Here is a 20,233-nt window from a genome sequence, read left to right as displayed (position 1 = left end):
CTTACCTTAGGCTCCCCCTACCCGAAGGTACTAAGACTAGCGTTTAAACTAGTTTCTTCCTACTAGAAATGTTAGTATAATCGAATTTTTAGACTATATTTAAAGTACCTACATTAACTATAGATAGGTCTAAAGGTTCCTCTTTCTCTTGTTTAACGCTAGTATTACTAAGATCCTCGGAAATAGGCTCGGTCTTAGGCTTAGATTTAACCTCTTTTTTAACGGGGGTTTTAAACTATCGAGATTTATCTTTACTCGAGCTTACGTCGTTCTATATCTTTTTACGATGTTAGCTTAGCTTATATAATATATAGAGATACCTAAAACAATTTACCCGTTTAGTTTCTATAGCCTTAGCCTTCGCCTAGGCCTTTCTCTTCTCCTTCTTTATCTCCTTTTTGTCCGAATTTTTAGTCCGTTTCTTAAGTTATATAATTTATTAAGACCCTATAGTATAGGTTACTTAAAGTAAATATATAAATATACTGTCCTTTTTTTCTTATCTCGGCTATCTCTTATAATCTTAAGGATACGAAGGAGTATAGTATTACGCTAAGTTCTAAGGCTTATAGAGACTAGGCCGCCCGCTTTAGTATATTTATTCGTAATATATATCCTCGTATTATCGTTATAGTTGTAGTCGCTTATCTAGCTAAAGCTATAATAGAGGGTTTAAATAAATATATCGATATTAGGGAGTTTAACGTCGGGAAAGTCCTACGCGACTAGCGGATCTTAATTAGATAGGATTAGTATTATATAAATTAGGAAAGCTGTAGGGAAAGGTAGGTCTAGATCTAATCTTAGAGTAGAAGAATTACTTACTCTTTTCCTTCTAATTAAACGACGGTATAGCGTCTATATTATCCTTATCGAGCTCGTAGCGGCTAATAAGGACTTATATAATAAGATGTACGCGTCTCCGGCCCTAATTTAAAGCCGCTAATAGTTCTTATTCGCGTAAGGATAGCGGCCTTCCTCTAGTATCGTAAAGAGGACTAAGGGGTCTAGCGGCATTGTCCCTCTCGACTACTAGCTTCCGAGCCTCCTTCGTAATAGTCGATCTATATAGAATTATACTCGAAAAGTAGTCCCTATAGGAGATTCCTAGTATATCCGTATCTTCCGAGTCGTCCGATAGCTTAACTACTTAAGGCCCTTTAAGCTCTACTAATAGTATCGGAGGTAGGATATCGTCTTATATAATAGTAGTCGAGGCGCTAGGAGGTAGTGCCGGGTTCTATTTATAGTAGTATAGATACTTAGGGAGACTATTATAATACTAAGCGTAGACAATTATAGGTGCACCTAGATAAGAGTATACCTAGGTAGAGCGGTTTTTAGGTAGTATTATAAACGATATAGGCTTATATAATAAAGTACGAACATAACTATAACAAAGGTAGTAGATACTAGACTAGATATATATAATAACTACTATAGTAACTAGGAAAAAAACGGTAAGACTAGCTAGTCGCGGGGAGGCGCGTTCCTACGATTCCGGCGGTATATAATTAATTATATAGGCTCGGAATTAAGTTTTTATTAGGTAAAAAGACTCTTAGAAGTCTATCTAATTACCGGGGAATTTTAGATTCCTCTTACCCTAACATAAAGGATTAGTAGTTTCGACCTTAGCGCGGCTATAATCTTCTATAACAGCAGTTTCTTAGCTTATATAATGCCTTTTCCGTCGGTAGCGCGTTTTAAAAATCGACTTCTCTATATATTAAAAAGTAGACAATAGTAGAATAAAAAGGGTCGAAACGAGCGCCTACCGGGTACCCCTAGTATTTATTAGAGACGTAGGGCTACTACTCGGCTAGCTCGCTACTAGGTTAAGAGCTAACTAAATTACGTTAGTATATATACCTCTTTTAGACTCCTTTATTTCTTAGAAATTAGATTGTCGAATAGCGCCTTTACTAGCTTTAGTTTATACGTTCTTTAACGTCGCGAGCTTATATAATAGCTAATAGGGTATTTAATCGTCTTCGTCTTCCTAGTCCTCTACGTAGGCCTAGTAAAACTCTTCGGGTACCGCCTCCTTATCGACTCTATCGCCTTTAAAGTCTAGCTATACTATATCTCTAAAAAGCTCGTTTAGCTCTAGCAATTAATCCTTATCTTCTATATACTCTTTATATAAGTTAAGAACCTTATTACTTATTAACGTAGGCTTCTACTTCCTACTACCGAGTAGGGCTAGTATCTCCTCTAACGAAGCCTACTTGCCGTCTAATAGTTAATAAAGCCTATAACGTAGCCGAGTATACGCGATCTCGTACTCCTCTTTACCTAGTAATTATATAAAGTTCGCCGGCGCTACTCGCCTACTCGGAAAGCCTTCTCTCCGGAGTATATCCTTATAAAACTTAATCGTTATTTTCGGTAGATACTCGTAAATCTCTATTAGTTAGTCCTATTAGTATAGTCTCTACTTATATAATGCATCGGGGTACTATACTCTAGCCCTTAGTCGTCTCGTTTAAGGCCTTAATATACTCGGTATCGATTAGGTCGCCCTAATTTAGCCTCTATAAGTAATTATATAATACGTAAGAGCGGCTAGGTACTACGTACGGGCGGTTCCGTTACCTATAGATCTTATGTTTATTCTATGTCCGGACGAATCCCTATAGTTACTTTCGAATTATTAGTATATAGATAAATTTTATAGAAATGCGATCTATCTTTAATACCTTACTATACTAGCCTTCTTTTACTAGTCTCTAGAAGTAGTCCTAGGCTCCGTTAGTAATTATATAAGCTTAGAATACCGGAATAAGCAAAGGTAGTAGTATATGCCGTTAATAGGCGGCTAGGCTAGAAGCTATACTAGGCGAAATCTCGACTTACTCCCTATTACCCTAGACCTACTCGGGTTATCTATTACTACTAACTCTTAATCCGTACATTCCGTATACTAGTCCTAAAGTAGAAGCATTCTATAAATATAGTCTCTAGTCCTCTTATACGTAGAGTGTACTAGAAGTGCCCGTCTACTAAGAGAAGTATTTCCTTTCCTTTATCGACTCGGATAAGGTAAGGTATTCTCCTATAGTATATAGTAGCCCGACTATACTAAGCGAGTATAGATACTATTATACGAGACGAGGATCTATAATAGATCTATAGGATATACCTCGTTTCCGTATTAATAGCTACGTAGATTTAGAAGCTAAAATCCTCGAGTTTATAATAAGCGTCTATTAACTAGTAAAAGTCGGGTCTAGGTATAGTATACGTTCTACGGCGGCGCGTAAATAACGAGGTACGATTATATAAGCCGATAGGGTCTAGTTCCTTTATATATTTAAAGAGGCGGTCTCTATACGGCTAGTAAGAGGAGTCTTAATATATATATATCGATTTTACTAGACTAACCGACTAAGTAATAGTATTCGGTCTTCTTTTATCGTAAAATAAGCCTAGAGCAGATTACGACCGTATCCTAAGAGCCGACCCTTATCTAACTCCTCCTTAATTATCCTCTTAAACTCCGCCTCCCGCCGGTCTACCTCGCTCTATTTAAGCCTTCTCTTTATACCGAGCTTCTTCCTTATTTATATAAAGGTAGATAAAGGTATATACTAACCCTCCGCCGCTAGGATATCTATAATTATAGTATCTTTAAGGCATTCCTAGTAGAAAAGAATAGCGATTCGGGTTCGAAGGAGAGGATTATTATACCTATCCTCTACGGATTAAGAGCGTCGCGGGTAAGTACTACCTTCCTTAAGTATTATATAGATTGTCCTTTTAGAGGGTTTACGGTTTAACTCGCTATAGGCCTCCTAGAGGGCGGCTATACTAGCGCCGTCGTTATATAATCGGACTAATTCCTCCTAAAGTTTAGGAGGAATAGTATAAGGCTATCCGCTTAGATTTAGTATAGTAAAGGATTATATAAGAGCGGGTATATAGAGGGAACTATGTTACTATAAGAGAGAACGACTCGAAGGGATAGAGGCAATCTTTACATTTAGGTACAGACTAGGGCTAAATATATATAGTAGTAGCTAGTATACGTAAAAAGTAGTTAATATATAATTATATAAGTTAGGGTAATCCGCATAACATACAGAAGTAACTCTAGAAAACTTAAGAAGGTTACGGCGGTAAGGGAACGAGGGAGTTAATTTAGCATACCCGAGTACGAGTTCTTGTAGCTATTGTTCTACCAGTCGTCCGTAGGAGCAGGAAACCCCGCAGCTTGGCAGCGCGACAACCTCGACTTCGACCCCTGCACCACCTCCCGTCCCGCCCGCCTGTCATGCTCTCCTCTCACCCACCTCATCGTCCCACCTTCTCCATCTCGCCAACAAACTCACCCACCATCTCGCCAACAACCTCACCCACCATCTCGCCAACGACCTTACTCGCCATCTCACCGACGACCTATCGAAGTCTCCCCCGAAATCGGATTTCACACCACTATTGAGCTCCTCGACGATCGCAACTCTCCCGCATCGGAGCTGGCAAGTGGCTCCAAAGACGACGACCGCAACATTCGCCGCGACGATCACAATCGCGAGCACGACTACGACGACGACGAGCAACAAGACCCAGCCAACTCAAACCTTTGGACCCTCCACACCGCAGTCTTCATCGCGGCTCCTTCATCGCGATCCGATCGCCAATTCCTTTTCACCATCCTCCGCATCGACGATGACATACCCGTCACGAGGAACTAAACTCGGGCACGCGTTCCATTCCGAACGACGGCGAAAAGATGCGGGATCAGCTCAGTGCTGGAGATACGATCCGTGAGGGAACTGATATATCATGGACATGGCAGGAAAATGGAGCTGCGGTGGCGGGAGAATTGAATCCGGATGCGGTACAATCACGAGGCATACCCTTCAAATGAAGCTATCTTTGCATCGTTGCGTTCAATGCCATACGTGCTTGTTCCTTAATGAGAAAGATCATGCACACGCTCTGTCTGATGGTGAAGAGGAGGTGCGGAGAAGATGGGCCTGAACCTGTGGGTGAACTGAGGGTTGGGATCGAGATGCTGAGAGGATGACTGGGCAGTTTCAATAGTACCGCGATGGATGGGGAGGACGACGGGGAGACGAAGGCAACGGCTGCTGGGTTGAGCTGAGGAGGAGACGAAGTTGCCTCAAGTGCAAACTCCGGCCAGCGGTACCGGTGCCATCCACCAGACTGCGAAGCAGTGGTACCTCCATACTTCACAGACAAAGTGGACAGCGGGAGCGGGGCAGAGCGGAAACGTGGAAGGGAGGACGAGGACACGTGTTGATGACGCACCCGCGGGTCGATCTGCCGACAACCTTGAACAGTTCTACCCCGATACCTTCCATTGCCTCTCCAGTCCAAGACGTCAGTCTTATCAGCTCCGTGGAACCAAATTCATTGATCTTCCAGTGCCATTGATTGGATCTGCACCGACAGATGAATGATGCGCTGCGGTGGATGGTTATGGAGAAGCGGTTGTTTGACCGATCGAAGGTTGGGAGTAAGTCTCCTCCAGAGTGGTCGCATTAGTGAAGAAGACCGGAAGAAGGTGGTGGCGAGGTCACAAAAGAACTGTGCCACTGAGGTCGCCTTGTCCGGCTGGAGCGCCGAGCGACAATGCTGAGATTCATCTTACACCCTTCCACCCTCCCGCCCTTACGGATCCTCTTGTCCAGCAACCTCTGCGGCGCGACGTCTTACATGTGGCCAGACTTGGCCGGCGCATACTAATTTCGCCGTTCTGGCGGCACTCCTCTCTGCCCTTTGTCCTCTTCCCTGGATGGCGGACCAGCTACCTCTTGCACCATACATCGCCATATCAAATCGCCAGCCAGATACTAAGGCACCGCCTTGCAAGAATCCTTTTCTCCAGCGAATTTCATCCTCAACGTTCTAGCTTCCGAGGAAATCCCGGCCTGTGAAGAGCCCAAGGACGTGGGTTCACCTACGGCGATCCAGCACAGTTGTGTGTTTCCGATACGAGTGGCTTCCCGGGAACGGCCCCTGCGCTCAGCTTACCAAGTTGGCTTCAACCTTGACTGCCAGTTTCTCTCGCCCATCCCTCCATAAACCAACAGTCAATCCAAAGTCAATTCCGCTTGCGGGACGGTGAACAAGGGAAAATTACTCTTTTCAAGGAACGATGTGCTTGACGCTGCCATCAACGACAACTTTCTCATCTATTCATTCGACTCCTGCACCCAGCGTCACATTACGAATAATGAGAAGTCTCCTCCAGACGGTTGGACATGAAGAACAAGCACTTCTGGATGATTTCTCGCTGTATCCAAACGATTCACAGCGTTCCATCTGCTCCTTGTTACAATACGGCAGACCTCTTGCCGACTCGGAAGACCATGTTCCAGCACAGTACACCGCGGCTCCTCCTCGTTCTCCTTCTCCTCCTTGCAATGTGGCAGACCTGCCACCAACCTTGGAAATGCGATGTTCCCAGCACAGCAAACGCTGCTCAAACGAGAACCCATGTTCACGGGCGTTCGCCAAGACGGCAATGAAGCTCGGCCGTCCAACATTCAATGCCCATCCAATCGGTATGTATGGAAAGACCATCTCCCTGCCACATTTCTCTACACCCGTCCGTGGTTCCTCTCCACACCTGTTTCATATCAAACCCCTACGACACAGAACGTTTTCTCCGCCGGCTCGATGCAACTCTAAACGGCGGCGCGTGCTTCTACGATGGCGGCTCAATATTTTGTCCCGCGTTAGTTGGTGTGCAGTCGTTGTCGTGCCGTTGCCACTGCTACCGTGAAAGCCTTTGCATTTGGCAGCGCCCTCTTTGCCTCTATTACCGTCAATGCTACGGACCTCACCAAAGATTGCACAATGCTGGAGTACGGCCATTACTACTATAGCAGCGAGCAGGGAATCAGGTATCTCCCAGTGCCCTCTCCTGCACGGTCGTGTACAACCGGTTCTAAGACGCCTGCTCGATTGGTTCCGGCGGCCCAACCTTCCCCTGGCATACGGGAGCATGGAGACGAGACGGAGATGTGACGCATACGGGCACCTGTACCAGGGCGTCGGGGACCACGCGGTGATGCTGCGGCTCGGCCGTGCCAGTTCATCAGTCTGAGGACAAACAGACCTCCCGGGCACGCAAATGGCCGCCGATCATCCAATGCGGGTTCGGACGCTTCGATTACCAGGTGTTGTGCAGAGACCAATGTACATCCAAACCACAGATTGCATTGCCCAAAGCGAAGTGGTTTCCGTGTTTACGTCGCTTGGAATTTCCACCATTGCCTTTTCGATCCATCTGCAATTCCGCGTCGATTACCCATTTATTTTGACCTTTCTTCGCAATTTCACTTCAATCCCCATTCGGCCATGCTGCCTCTTTTCCTTGTACAGCTCTCTTACACTCTTACTCTCATACTACTAATTGATCGCTTCAGCTCTCCCGGGAACACAACGTTCGTCCTCTTTCGTAAAACCAACAGCCATCCTCCTTCAACCACATCTACACCAACCACCAACTCATCATGTCCGCCTCGGACGCCTCGACCTTACCCACAGACGAGAGCATGCTCAAGCACCTCTCATCTTTGGAGTCCAAGCTCTTACCATATCTCGATGCTGCAAACCCGACCTCTCTAGCCCTCACGCATCTCCTCTACACATACGTGAGAAGAGGCACCTGCGTCTGCTGCAACAAGGTCGCCGGACTCCATCACGCGGTGCGGCCGTCCGTCCCATCGATCCATGCATTCGCAAACCTTTCCATTCGTCAGCTGGCGGTGATGTCGAGACGCAAATTGCTCAGCTTGCTGTGTTCCATCGCGCGGGATTGGATGTGCAGAAAGTGTCTTCGTTCGAAATCGATGCCCATCGAACAGAAGAGCATTGCACTCGGATGGGTGAAGGAAACGAGGCGAGTCATCGCCATGCTGGAGAGGAGAGAGTGTTTGCAGCAAGGGAAGCCATGCGTCCGCCACCCCATTGTCGATTTGACCAACACACCACAACCACGACCGGAAGCCGGTCCATGTATGATTTGTATGGACCCTCTGGATGGCCACCGGAGCGAGAAGGCCTGTTTCCAGTGTGGTATGGCGATCCACAAGGAGTGCTTCCGTCAACACCGCGAATTCGAGGATCTGAATCAGCTCGACGCCCCGACGACCGAACGCGAAACTTTGCATCTTCCATGCATCTTCTGTCGCTGCATTGTAGCTTCAGTACCTCGGAGCGAGGCCGGAAAGACATGGTGGGATCGACGCGTGAGAGCATCCGAGGCCGCCGATCGAGAGTTTGCCAGGACGCAGCAGGAAATGTTGGAGACCGATGAGGGGCTCTGGGGAACGCAACATTCGATCAATGAGGTCTTTGAAGATGAATAGTGGGGTTTTGCAGAGTGTAGTGTTCGAGCAATGAGTTGTCTGGAGTCGAAGATTGAGGAAACGCTCATGGTGGACTGTAACTAATATCGAGTTATCGGTGCCTTGGGAAGAAGACGGTGCATCCCTTTTTGGTCACTTTACTTTCTATTCTTTTCAATCGAGGTCCCTTCATCCGTCAACCTTGGGCATGCTTCTATTGCATCCACCGACATCCCTTATATTGCTCTCGTAAGCGTCGCGTCAACAGCCAAAGCGGGAGCACGAATACCACCTGAAACCAGCTCTGTTCTCTCGTTCCATCTTTCCGTGCTTAGTCGAGTTCCTGGCCTTGATAGTTCCGGAGATGTGCGGCTTGCTGGTCGAATGTGACCAGGTTGGTGGCGGCGTCGAGGGAAACGATGTGACGCAACGACGAAGCCCTCATCGTCATCTCTCACACCTTCCGAGGGCTGTCGTTGTCGGTCAGCACGATTGAGGACATGAGAAAGATGCAACGCCGCGGACTCAGCCGTCGACATGCTGTTGAGGTACGGCGAACGTAGATAATCCGAGGAAAGTCGGTGATTAGAAGAGGAGTCCGTGGAAGTTGGAAGGAAAAAGGTCGATGTCGACGTCGGTGGTGGGAGATGTCGTCGATGCACACACTGTTTCACGATCAGAGGATCGACTGGCTCATGGAGACTGCCTATGTGCCTGATGTTCGACATGATCCGCCGGTTCTACGCTTGGGGAGGAGGTGACGGTTTCGCTAACGCCGACAAGTGGCTTCTGCTTGAAGTGGTCCATGTCGTGAAGCACAGAGTCGTCGGTGTCTTCTCCTTGTGAGGCTGCAGTGTCGTGACGACATTCCTGTACAGGCGGGCCAGAGAGTTCCAATTGGTAGACCTATGGTCGGCTTCGAATTCGCTGGACATGCGTCGAGTCCCATGCCCGGGGGTGAGCGGTAGAGTCCAGTCCACATTGGCAGAACCAATTGTGAATAGTTCTATTGAAAACAAACTCCGCTGCGCTGGTCTCTACTCTCTATTCTACATCTGCGGCCCCACTTGGTACGCCCAGTCTCTCCGCGGTCGAGAGCCCATCAATATGGCGCCATCACCCCCATCGAAGACGAGTCCCTCGTCTCCAATTTCTACACGTATCCAATTCTGCGCACTACGACCTCCTCGCCATGCACGGACTACGCACGGCTCACTTTGCCGCTCCACCAGCAGTCTTCACACTCTACCCGAGGTATCGGCTTGCGTCAGCTCCAATCCTCCGCTGTCGGCGCTTCGACAGACCTGTGGAGGGAGAGCCTGAAACGTGAAGGAGTTTGATACTAACAAGGGCGAGCGGTGAGCGACTGAGTTGGAAGAGCTGGGTATTCTCCAGGGTGATTTGAACGAGGCGGGCCAATGTGGACTGGTACATGCAAGATCTGGAGATGCGTACTGGAGGGTTGGCTTAAGCGTTGGGTCCCACACTTTGCATGATGTACGGCAAAGGAATTGTGAGTCGTCAAGCTGACATGCAACGCGGTTGGGTATTGAAATACCGAGTCGCAGTCGAGGGCAATGGACTTGGGATGAGGTAGCGGGAACCTCTGGAATCTATTTCAAGCTGGATGAACGACTTTCTGAAACATCTGATGCGGTTGTTGATCATGAATAAGTTCCCTTCTTCCACCACTGCTGCCTGCGATTCATCGCCATGGGTTGATCTTCCACTTCCGTCTTCAAGTCATCCGGAGAAGCATCACTCGCTCTCCGCTTCAGAACCACCTCAAGCTTGTCCAGGCCAAACCCTCCGCCTCCGTCATCATTTTCAATCATGCTTCTGGCTGGGTGAGCAACTTCCGGGTGGGGTCGGCGCTGCGATCACTTCGTTGCAAGGAAATTGTGAGGTGCACACTTTTAACGAACCCAAAGCTGGGAGCTGCAGGTCCGTTCACGCTCATGCATGCGGGGTCATGACATGTTTAACTCTGAGGAGTGCAAGTGGGCGTGGGCGTGGGCGCGGGAGTGGGAGTGGGAACCTGCGAGACTGACACTGCGACTGGTGGATGAGGGAGTGGGGAGTAGTGCTGGTGGAGGACACGTTCTGGGTGAGTAGTAGAATCACAGGTGGGCCAAGGTTGACCCGAGTGTGCTGTCCGAACACGACATCATGGGCATGAGCATCTCCGTTGAGCGGTCACGACGATTCCTCCGGTACAAGTAAGTCAACTTGAGTGGCATCCTCCATTCACTGCTGCATACACACACACATCTCACACACCATATCAGCATGCCTGTTCCTGTTCCACCAGCCGAGTTGCCCGAGGAGGTACTGGCCGCTTTCCACCAAATGAGCACCGACTCTCCTACTCACCTCGAATTCCACCCCCAGCGAGAGGCCGACCAGCGATCACCCAGCATCAAGCAGGAAGGACATATCGAGCAAGAAGAACCCACCGAGCAAGAAGAGATTATCGCGCAAGAAGCAAACATCAAGCAAGATCCAGAGCGTTACGACGACGACTACCCATCTCCCACCACCCCTCGTCTATCAATCCTCCGCACCACACCCAAGACGGACCGGCTGGTATCTCGCCACCATGGCCGACCTGGATCGCGCACGAAAAACTCGGGCCAACGAAGCTACCCAATGGCCGGATACGGCTGCTACGAGCGAGTGACATTCACACCATGAGGAGGGCAGGGAATCAACGAGTGCGCGGAATCGCCGCGGTGTTCTTCGATGGAGGGTTTGATGGCAAGGAGACAGAGTCGGAGGGCAGCGCGGAGGTGTATGCATAAGTCGCAATGTGCGGCCAGCGCGAGTGTGGGAGTGATCATTGTATGCGTCGAGTTGGGCGCAAGCTTCTTTAATTGCGAGGGAGGCCCTTCGCAAGATGAAGATTTGGGGATGGTGGGACGAGAGCGTCACATGAGGCTCCATGAATTTGTATGTCATTGGAAAAAAGCAACGACTCTTCGCGCTTCTTGCGTCTCTTGCTTCTCAATCCTTAGGATCCCATTCATTCAAGAAAAAGTTCTCTCGCCCGAAACTCTGATCACTGGCCAATTACCTGGCCCACAACCTCCACCAGGGAGAAAAGATTCGCTGCATGGGCACCTTCAACCACGTCGTACCATGACCTTGCTGAACCCTCTACCGACCTTCCCAAAACTCTTGCGGATCCGGCCTTACGGAGCATCTTCACTGCCATCAGCACCGTCATCTCCCTTTTCACCGCTTACGAGCTTGCTAATAGTCGACTCCGCGTTCGGCTGCTGGAACGGAGTCTGGCGATTCTCGTTGTGACTGGTGAACAGGTTGCCAGGGGAGGAGGGAGTCACGCTCGCGGGAGATTTAAAGGCCACCGACTTGCGTGTGGTTCGCTGCGAGGGTAGCGTGGGGTTGAATAATGGCACTACAGCCCCGGCGGACGGAGTTGTAGTGCGAGCCACCCCTTTGTACCAATCCTCGATGGCGAACACGTTCTTGGATGGAGCCTTGACCTCCATCTCGCTGTAGGCTAGCTGCGATAACTGTGTGCTGGGATACTGATCCAGGCTGCGGTGACCTTGGGTCGTGCTTGGACGGTCGGACTCCATCTTACTTTTGGCTGGCAGCGATGACTTTGTGCTGTAATCTAGGCTCCGGTGACCTTGGGTCATGCTTGGACTGTCGGACTCCATCTTACTTTTGGCTGGCCGCGATGACTTTGTGCTGTAATCCAGGCTCCGGTAACCTTGGGTCGTGCTTGGACGGTCGGACTCCATCTTGCTGTTCGCCGGCCGCGGTAGCATCGGGTAGCTTGGCGAAGGAGCACGAAACAAGCTCGACGGCTCTTCTTTGTGCTGAGCACCCACCTCGCGACTCTCATTCTTATTCAGACGGGACGTTGGCGGAGTGTAGTGAGCAGGTTTGCTCGGCTCACTTCCGAAGACATGCATCTTTTTGGATGATACTTCCCGTGGCGGACTGGATGCAGTTCGATCAAGACCGTTCGTTGGAGTAACATGGGAACTGGTCTTTGTCTCGTCCTCCAGCTCAGCCGTCACCGTGAGATTGGGAAACAGTGCGGTAACAGTTTCAAGGGTGCTGGTCTCTTTGCTTCCTTCAACGGCATCCAACACCTCCTTGTAAAGTCGGGTGTTCTCTTTGGGCTCCTTGCGAGGGCGGCCTTGATCAGTGTCCATGACTTGGCTGGATGTCTTTGTCTCGTCCTCCGGCTCAGCCTTCACCGTGAGATTGGGAAACAGTGCGGAAACAGTCTCAAGGGTACTGGTCTCTTTGCTTCCTTCAATGGCATCCAACAACTCCCTGTAAAGTCGGGTGTGCTCTTTGGGCTCCTTGCGAGCGCGGCCTTGATCGGTGTCCATGACTTGGCTGGATGGCAGAGGATTCCTGGTTCTGACCAAGTATGTCGATTTGCGTTCGGTCGCGAAATTTTGGGAAGCCTCTGTCCTTTGATCGATGTCATGTACGGACGACGGGATGGAAGAAGTCATCCACCACCAAATTCGCGGTCAGGAAAGCGTGTTTGCCTCGCGTTACGAGCATGTATGTATGCTCGTTACACAAAGAAACCAGACGTGGTAGCACCTCGCGTCTCTGCAGGTCCCGGACCCCATCCATCTTCTTCGCGGCTGTTCCAGAAATGTTTGCTCTTCCGGCAGCGGTGTGCTTGCCATGGTTGAAAGGGACGCCTCTAAATGTTCCACCACATCAGTGTCCCTCCATTCCTTCCATCGTCAGACTCAGACTCCAATCAGAAAATCCACCACCATGCAGCCGATGCAGCCGCTTCAGCGACTTGTCAGGAACACTTTCCTGATCTTCCTGGCGGTCGCCATTGTGTTTCTGGCCTGTCGAATGAGTGGTATGGGGAGACCAAGCGAGACCCATCACAGCACGCCTTGTCCTTCTGGCTCCATCACCACCGGTACCTTTTCCCGGGCGCAATGTGCCACGAGCACGGACGAGAGAGGACGCGAGTTTCGAATCTATACGACGGCCTCGGTCGTTAAGCCGGTTTGTGCACGTGAGACGGGAGCTGGACATCAACACCTGAAGAGCGCATAACCCAGGGACAGCATATCGACGGAAGAATGCCAGATGGTTTGCATTGCTGAGAGTGTATGTGTTGTGATGGATGCTCTCGGCGAGAAGGTTGGGAGGGACAGGAACGCTGTCTAGGTACCTTGTCCATTATGGAGCAGTCGGATGAATGGATGTATGGATGGATGGATGGATGGATGGGTTGATGAAGCTGGATCTATCTCATGCCCTGTGGATCAGAACCGTAGTCTCAGAAGCACAGACCACTCTCAGCCAGCGAGCACTAACCTCTTCGAGCGCCTCGCCTGAGAGGGTCTGAGGGCCTAAGCCGGATTTTGGGAGATGCAGCGCAGCACGCGACAGCGCAACAACAACGACCTTTTTCAAAAATCCGGCACTGTAACTTTGTAGAGCCGAGTCTTGCGATTCGAACGGCGTATCGCATAGAAAATTTAAGTGTGTTTTGCGTGCCCTAATAGAGCTCGCATTTTCCTGTTTTTCGCCTAACAAATTAGAATTCCGAAGAATTTGCGCGAGCTCTATTACAGCTTTCGTTTAGCGTCGGATTTAAATAATTAATACACCGTTCGAATCGCAAGACTTAGCTCTACAAAGTTACAGTGCCGGATTTTTAATAACTAGTTTCGTTGTTACGTTCTCGTGTTTGGGGCCGAAACGATGCTGCGCTTTATTAAGGTGTAAATTCTATACTAATGCTGCGCTCTATCTCCCAAATTCGGCGTTCGGACCCTCAGACCATGAACAGTAGGCGTCGAAACCGCGCTAACTGGGCGTGGACTGAGGAACTGAGACTATCAGAACCGCTCTACAGAGTCTTTATTTCTCGTGTTATTTATTCAATATTTGATGTTGATATTGATGGATTTCATTGCAATTTAGAGGGAAATCGTGCAGGTTGACCTCCCCGCTCCCGTACAATCTGCAACACGCCTGGCTTCTCGCAGCAACGAACACCTTCAGGGCGGCTCAACTCCGCTCCTCGTTCTTCGGCCGCCGCCTTCGTACCATCCTTATCATTCACCAAAGCAAGGTCACCGCCTCTATAGTCGACGACAAAACCATCGCCAGAATCCTACAGAGTCCTTCTGGTCACGCCCTCTGGCCTCTCCATAACCACCAAGAGGGACCCTTCGCCTCGCATTTTGCGCCAAGCAGTTCTCGACCATGCTCACAGCCGCATACGGCTACGAAGAGTTGGGAGACGGATATCCATAGAGGCAGAATTGGCCTCGCACGATCTACGACTCGGTCATGGATTGCGTCTTTGAACGGATCGCCGCCACGTGCAGCTGAACTTGAGTCGTGGCCGCAGCAGCTGGAGCTTTTGCGGGTCCGTTCCAACGACGAGCAGGCTCTTGTAACAGGCAGGACAAGCGTGTGCGCCTTCAAAAGCGACTTCACGACCTTTACCACCAGTCTCCATACGACGGCATCCTCGAAAACTGCCGTCAGTGCAGCCATCACCGTCTCGACAGCCGGCAGCAGCACCGCCCTGTGTCCGGCGCCATGGACTTTGCCTTGGCCGATCGTGGCCATGGCCCTTGACCGATCACGGCCATGCTATCCACTGCGTGATCACCCACCGTCCACCACTTGCGTCAAGAGCAAGCGCAAGGGCAAGAGCATGAACAATAAAACCTCCAAACCTCTCATACAATACACCTTTTGCGTCACCTGCGCTGGCTGCGTGCGCCTTCATGCTCCTCACAAGCCTCACCAGCTCTGTGACATGACCTCGACCTCCACACGCTCTACCAGCAACTTCGCCACCCTCAGCGACACACTTGACCAGCTTTTCGGCCCCCTCACCGCCGGAATTGAGGATCTAGGTCTACACACTTGCCATGTACGACCCGCCCCGGATCGAGGTTACTGCGAGCGGCTACCGTCGTTCACCGCTGCTGAATACCTGCAAAGAAGTCCGCGCAGACGCGCTCAAACTCTTGTAAGAGTACCATGTCAGGCTCAACATCATGGCGCATTGACTGACGGCCGTCTCAGCTACAGTATCAACAGCTTCAACGTTCAAGCTCTTCAATTCGACTACTCTGCAATGGCCAAATTCGCCAATGATCTCATTGCCATCTGTACCAGATCAGCTGGGAGGCATATCCTTCGAAGTTCGAAATCAGCTCGACGCTCAAAGAAAGGAGAACCACGCGGCGCGGCACAGGGCCATCTACCGAGCAGTCGCACACATCATGAAGGTATCACAAGAGCAATGCGCGGCTACACCGGCCGAACCTGAGCCTGCTCCTGTCCCGCTGGCGCATCTCGGATACATGGACGCCGAAATGCAAGCTGCGGCCGGCACAGCACAAATACCAGACCCGGCCAAACTTCACACGCCGCTACCGAACCATCCACCGAGCCGCCTACCGAGCCTTTACCACTTTCGACACCCGCAGCCCTAGCCAGCCTTCATGGACCGAGCCAGTCCTCACTGGCCTCTTTCAACCGAGCCAGCCCTTATCAACACTCGTTCTCCCTGCCACCGGCAACGCTAAGCAAGAGCAAGACAACCGCGGTCGTCAAAAACTTCGGCATCGGCCTCTGCGACTACAAGACCAAAGCCATGAGAACCTCGCGCCACCACCACTCGCAACACCTTTGAATTCTCAGCTCGATTGGGTATTGCCCCTTCGCCGATTGCCAAGTCTTTTGGAAGCTACGTCGCCCACGCGCCAGGGATCGCCTCGCCGGCTGCTTTGCCAGCATCGCCGCGACAACATCTTTCACGGCCTCACCGAATTCCGCGCGTGTCTCGACAGCCACGAAGTTACCAGGCGAATCGTCTACCTTCACCGGCCATTGTCCAGCGTAAGTCGCTCTGCGGCGCATCCTTTCACTCGCGACAGTGCACCGATTCTTGATAAGTCCAGACACCAGCAGCTACCACGGAGACACACCACGAGACGGCGATCAACTGGTCCATTGTCGAGACTGAATGTGCTGGTAATGACGCTTAACGGCAAGAAAGACATCAGGAATTGGTCGGCGCGGAAGTCGTGCTCGTCGAGCGCAAACTCGGCGTGCTCCGCTTCTTCTTTGGCAATCTCGGCCTCCTGCTTGATCTCTACGTTGCGAAGCATACTCGTTCAAAGATGCCTCCTCTTCATTACCGATGACCGACTCAGCCGACTAACAACCCACGACCGCCCGGATTCCCACCTTGGTTTTGTTTCCGATCGGCACTGGATTTGTCCGCTCCTGGACGCATTCCATCACTGCTTGTTCCTGAACAGCGAAGAGCTATTAGCGTCTGTCTGTCCTAGATATCGAGGACCCTCTACGACGGCTACGGACCACAAACCTATCCGGTGGAGTTCCACTGCGTGATCGTCCGGCACTTTGTGCAGTGCACTCGGACACTATGTGGATGGTGTAAGAGCGTCAGCCTCACGAAACCCCGCTGGAATTCGAGACACTGTCACATGAAGACCGAACGTCTGGAAGACCATTCCAGGCTACACAAAATTGCCTTCGCCGCTTCCAGTGTTAGTCGCTCCACCGTCGAGATCTCTACTGGCCATCATCTCCATTGGCATGGCCAAAAGCCACCCTTGACTCACCGCGCTCGGCTGGGATTATTCTCCACGGCGCTGGACTCGTCACTGCCAGCAAATCAACGTCCAGTTCCATCAGCTGTGCCGGAGCTGCGATTTTACTATCACCTGCACTGCTTCGTGGTAAGGCGATGTGAAGTGCGCACGACCTGTCCCCATCCGCGGGTCTTCGTGGACCTCGTTGTGGTCTTATCGGTCAAGCCGGACTGTGCCACTCCAACAGCATCGCGGGCTATACGAACAATCGACAGCATTGTGTGCTACCAGTCTTGTACGTGCCAGGCCGCCGTGACTGATTACTCCAGTATGCGCCGCAACGGCCACTAAGATCGTCAGCAAGACCGCGAGCGTTGGCCTCGTCACTGGCGACCGCCCGAACCCGAGATGTATACGCATGCCGCCACAGATCGAACCCGGAAAGCTGGCAGCCGACGTGACAGTGGCTTCAACAACTGCACAAGGACCTGTTTGTTTACCGTCATTGATTCATTCAAACGACACAAGACTGGACACGGAAAATGCATCGGCCGCTGCATTCCGGCGGCATGTCTCCGTACCTGCACGACAGGCGAACACAATGAGGCGAGATGACGAGTGCCCTCCTTCAGGCTCGCTTACGACCATCTCATGTCTTCATCTCTGTCGGAACAGGTTGGTCGGGCTTTGGCGTCGTCCCTACTTTGGCGTCGTGCCTATAACCACTTCTACCCGTCACATGCGTGGGAGACTCTACATTCGAAGGGCACGCTGCTACCTTCTGCACTTCATTGGCCACATCGCCAGCAGCGACGAGCACTCTAAACCATGTCCCGCAAGCCGCTTTTCGAACACATTGGGTACCCTCTCGCTTTCGACCGTCACTGCTGACTATGACTTCGAAAAGAGGCCTCGATTACTGCGTCAAAACATCATCAAGAAGGCTGCTCGGAGCAATACTGCCATACAGCCCAGCATGCCATTCTCTACAATGCTCATTGAGGCTCATTCGTCGCCTGCCGGGCATTGAAGGCCCGAGGCTGCCGATGCGAAGATCCACCGTTGTCGTTGAAAAAGGCTGGAGCATGAGTGAAGGCTCGACTGCCGGCATGTGTCGCCTCATTCACCACACACCGGCGTCTTCTGACATTTCGCTGCTTGATACTACAGACTTCGAGGTCTCGAACCCGTACGACACCACAACGATTGCCATCCTGTAGTCCGGAGGTTTCTCAGCCATATCTACAGTTTCAAGGGCGCCGGTTCGCTCAAGATCCGATTTGCCCGTTGCAAGTATGTCTACACCTCGGGTGCTCTTCCGCAAAGAATGATCCGAGGATTTTCACTGACTTCTTTACTTCGCAGGGCAGCAATGGTTTGGGCTGCGTGGCGTCGAAATCTGACGAGGTCATTATCGGAACTTGACAATGTCCCTCCAACGTTGGCGCCCGAAATCACGCACGGATATGTTCTTGAGGCAAGCAGCGACGGTCGACTCCTTCACCATACCTACCTCTGCTCACGCCTCGCCGCACCTTGCTTGCCTCTATCCCATCGATAGCTTCATGTCCTGCACGTACACGGCTTGAGAGGGCACAACAAGGTCAACGTGACGATGACTATGATAAGAGAGAATAAGATATACCGGGACAATTGTCAACGCAACGCAGAGGATGTTGACGGGCTTGTCATAGGGTTACACGGTCTTTGCACACTGCAGCAGGTCGCTCGAGAAACGATGTGGCCATATTGCAGAGCAGTGCAGGAACACGAGACCAGAACCTTGACGAGCTGAAGGGGAGGTATACGAACCAAACTTGACCAATTGCGCATGAATCTGTGCTCACTCATAAAGCTCACCTTCAGTCCGACCTTCGTCATCAAGCGGACGAAGGCGTCTCGCCCAAGCGATCTCTACTCAGCCAGCCCGCCCTATCCATGTCTCTACTCAGCCAGCTCGCGTTCCTTCGCCATGCGTTTCTTCGCCGTCTGTTCTCTCTCGGGACCTTGACCTGCGCACGTTGTTTCCGCGACCGGCGGACAATGCAAGCGTACCGGCGGCATGGCGTACGCATCCACCAGCCAAGCACTGACTCGGTCTTCGTTGTCGGCGTTGTGCTTTTGGCCTGCTGGTCCACTCCCCCCTCGTCTTTGCCATCTTGTCCGCTTCCCCAAACCACGCCTACCTTCCGCGCCGAAGCCGTCGACTCTTCCGCCTTCGCGATGACCGCCATAAATCCGGTCGCCGTCTCAGCTGCTCAAGTCCACTCCTCTCATCCATCTACATTGTACCATCATTCACAGCCGGCCATATTCAGAAAAAATGCACCGGGCTGCACCAATCAATACCGCAATTCAAAAAATGTTGTGGACGAGAGTCGGCTGTGAGATCTGAAGGCTGATCTGTTACAAATTCTTTGAATGGTTCCATCGTTGAGTTCTTTCCCCTGATCTGCTGCGGGGGGTCGGAGATGGTGAGACTCGAGAGGAAGAAGTCGTGGGAGGTAAAGAATGGACAGCATGGCGTCATAGAAATGAGTTACGGGGAGGAGACGGCCGTCGAAGAAGTTGAGCACGACAAGGCCGCGCAGGCCACCAACCACGACGACGACGACGATGAAGACTCACTTGCACGCCTGGAGAATGCGTACGCCACGCCGGTCCAGCCTCTACACAAGCTAGCCGGCCCAGCAGTTCCCGCTTCCAGGATCATCGACGCAAAGCGACTCCCGCAGCCGTCGTTGATGAGCCCAAGACTCCTGCTCCGATCATTACGACCAAAGTCCAAGTCCCTCCTAAAAAAGCACTCCTCGCCAGAGCAAGCCGGGTATGTCCTCTCTTCCTCGCAGTGCTCTCTCTTGCACGTCTCGCTAACATTTTATCCTCTCAGCCCATCTCCATGACACAGATCTCGAGGCCAAACTCAACCAGGCCCGAACTCTACCTGGCCAAGCTCAAGCAGGCCAAGCAGGAGCTCTACGAGCGACATGAGGCGCTCATCGAGAGTGTTGCTGCGAGGAGGAAGCGGTCGAGAGCAGGTCGACGGCCAAGAGGGAGGAGATGTGTTTTGCTGATGGATGTCGATGGATATTTGAGGGTCTTGCTGTGTGGTAGGTGCGGGGAGCGAGAGGAAGGGTTTTTCGTTTCGGCTGAGGCGGGATAGAGATGGAGATGGAGATGCAGATGGAGACCAAGAAGAAATGTTGAGGACTGAGGAATTTACAGTTCGCGGAAGACTTTCGGACGTTGCTGCGTCGACCTTTCCGTGTTGAGAAGGGGTCTGGTGCAGCG

At 51.1% G+C, this 20,233-nt stretch overlaps 5 protein-coding genes across 5 annotated transcripts; 4 read left to right on the top strand and 1 right to left on the bottom strand.

The window, feature by feature from the left end:
• Positions 1-6,809: 6,809 nt before the first annotated feature.
• Positions 6,810-7,213, top strand: MYCGRDRAFT_106705 (uncharacterized protein; the record flags this gene model as incomplete). Its single annotated transcript, XM_003846903.1, has 1 exon — positions 6,810-7,213. One exon carries the CDS (start codon positions 6,832-6,834, stop codon positions 7,000-7,002), a length of 171 nt encoding a protein of 56 aa, XP_003846951.1.
• A 277-nt stretch (positions 7,214-7,490) lies between these two features.
• Positions 7,491-8,348, top strand: MYCGRDRAFT_98061 (uncharacterized protein; the record flags this gene model as incomplete). The annotated part of the gene is made up of 1 exon (XM_003846904.1): positions 7,491-8,348. One exon carries the CDS (start codon positions 7,491-7,493, stop codon positions 8,346-8,348), a length of 858 nt encoding a protein of 285 aa, XP_003846952.1.
• Positions 8,349-10,496: 2,148 nt separating this feature from the next.
• Positions 10,497-11,021, top strand: MYCGRDRAFT_98060 (uncharacterized protein; the record flags this gene model as incomplete). Its single annotated transcript, XM_003846905.1, has 2 exons — positions 10,497-10,546; positions 10,616-11,021. The coding sequence occupies 2 exons, from the start codon at positions 10,497-10,499 to the stop codon at positions 11,019-11,021; spliced, it is 456 nt and encodes a 151-aa protein (XP_003846953.1).
• A 497-nt stretch (positions 11,022-11,518) lies between these two features.
• MYCGRDRAFT_98059 (uncharacterized protein) lies at positions 11,519-12,700 on the bottom strand (the record flags this gene model as incomplete). The annotated part of the gene is made up of 1 exon (XM_003846891.1): positions 11,519-12,700. One exon carries the CDS (start codon positions 12,698-12,700, stop codon positions 11,519-11,521), a length of 1,182 nt encoding a protein of 393 aa, XP_003846939.1.
• A 6,776-nt stretch (positions 12,701-19,476) lies between these two features.
• On the top strand, positions 19,477-20,105 carry MYCGRDRAFT_98058 (uncharacterized protein; the record flags this gene model as incomplete). Its single annotated transcript, XM_003846906.1, has 3 exons — positions 19,477-19,589; positions 19,760-19,769; positions 19,833-20,105. 3 exons carry the CDS (start codon positions 19,477-19,479, stop codon positions 20,103-20,105), a joined length of 396 nt encoding a protein of 131 aa, XP_003846954.1.
• Positions 20,106-20,233: the final 128 nt, after the last annotated feature.

Source organism: Zymoseptoria tritici, chromosome 20 (assembly GCF_000219625.1).
Source record: "Zymoseptoria tritici IPO323 chromosome 20, whole genome shotgun sequence".
In the NCBI taxonomy this organism is placed as follows: Eukaryota; Fungi; Ascomycota; class Dothideomycetes; order Mycosphaerellales; family Mycosphaerellaceae; genus Zymoseptoria; species Zymoseptoria tritici.
The sequence above is the reverse complement of the archived record's forward strand: the minus strand, read 5'-3'. Positions and strand labels throughout refer to the sequence as shown.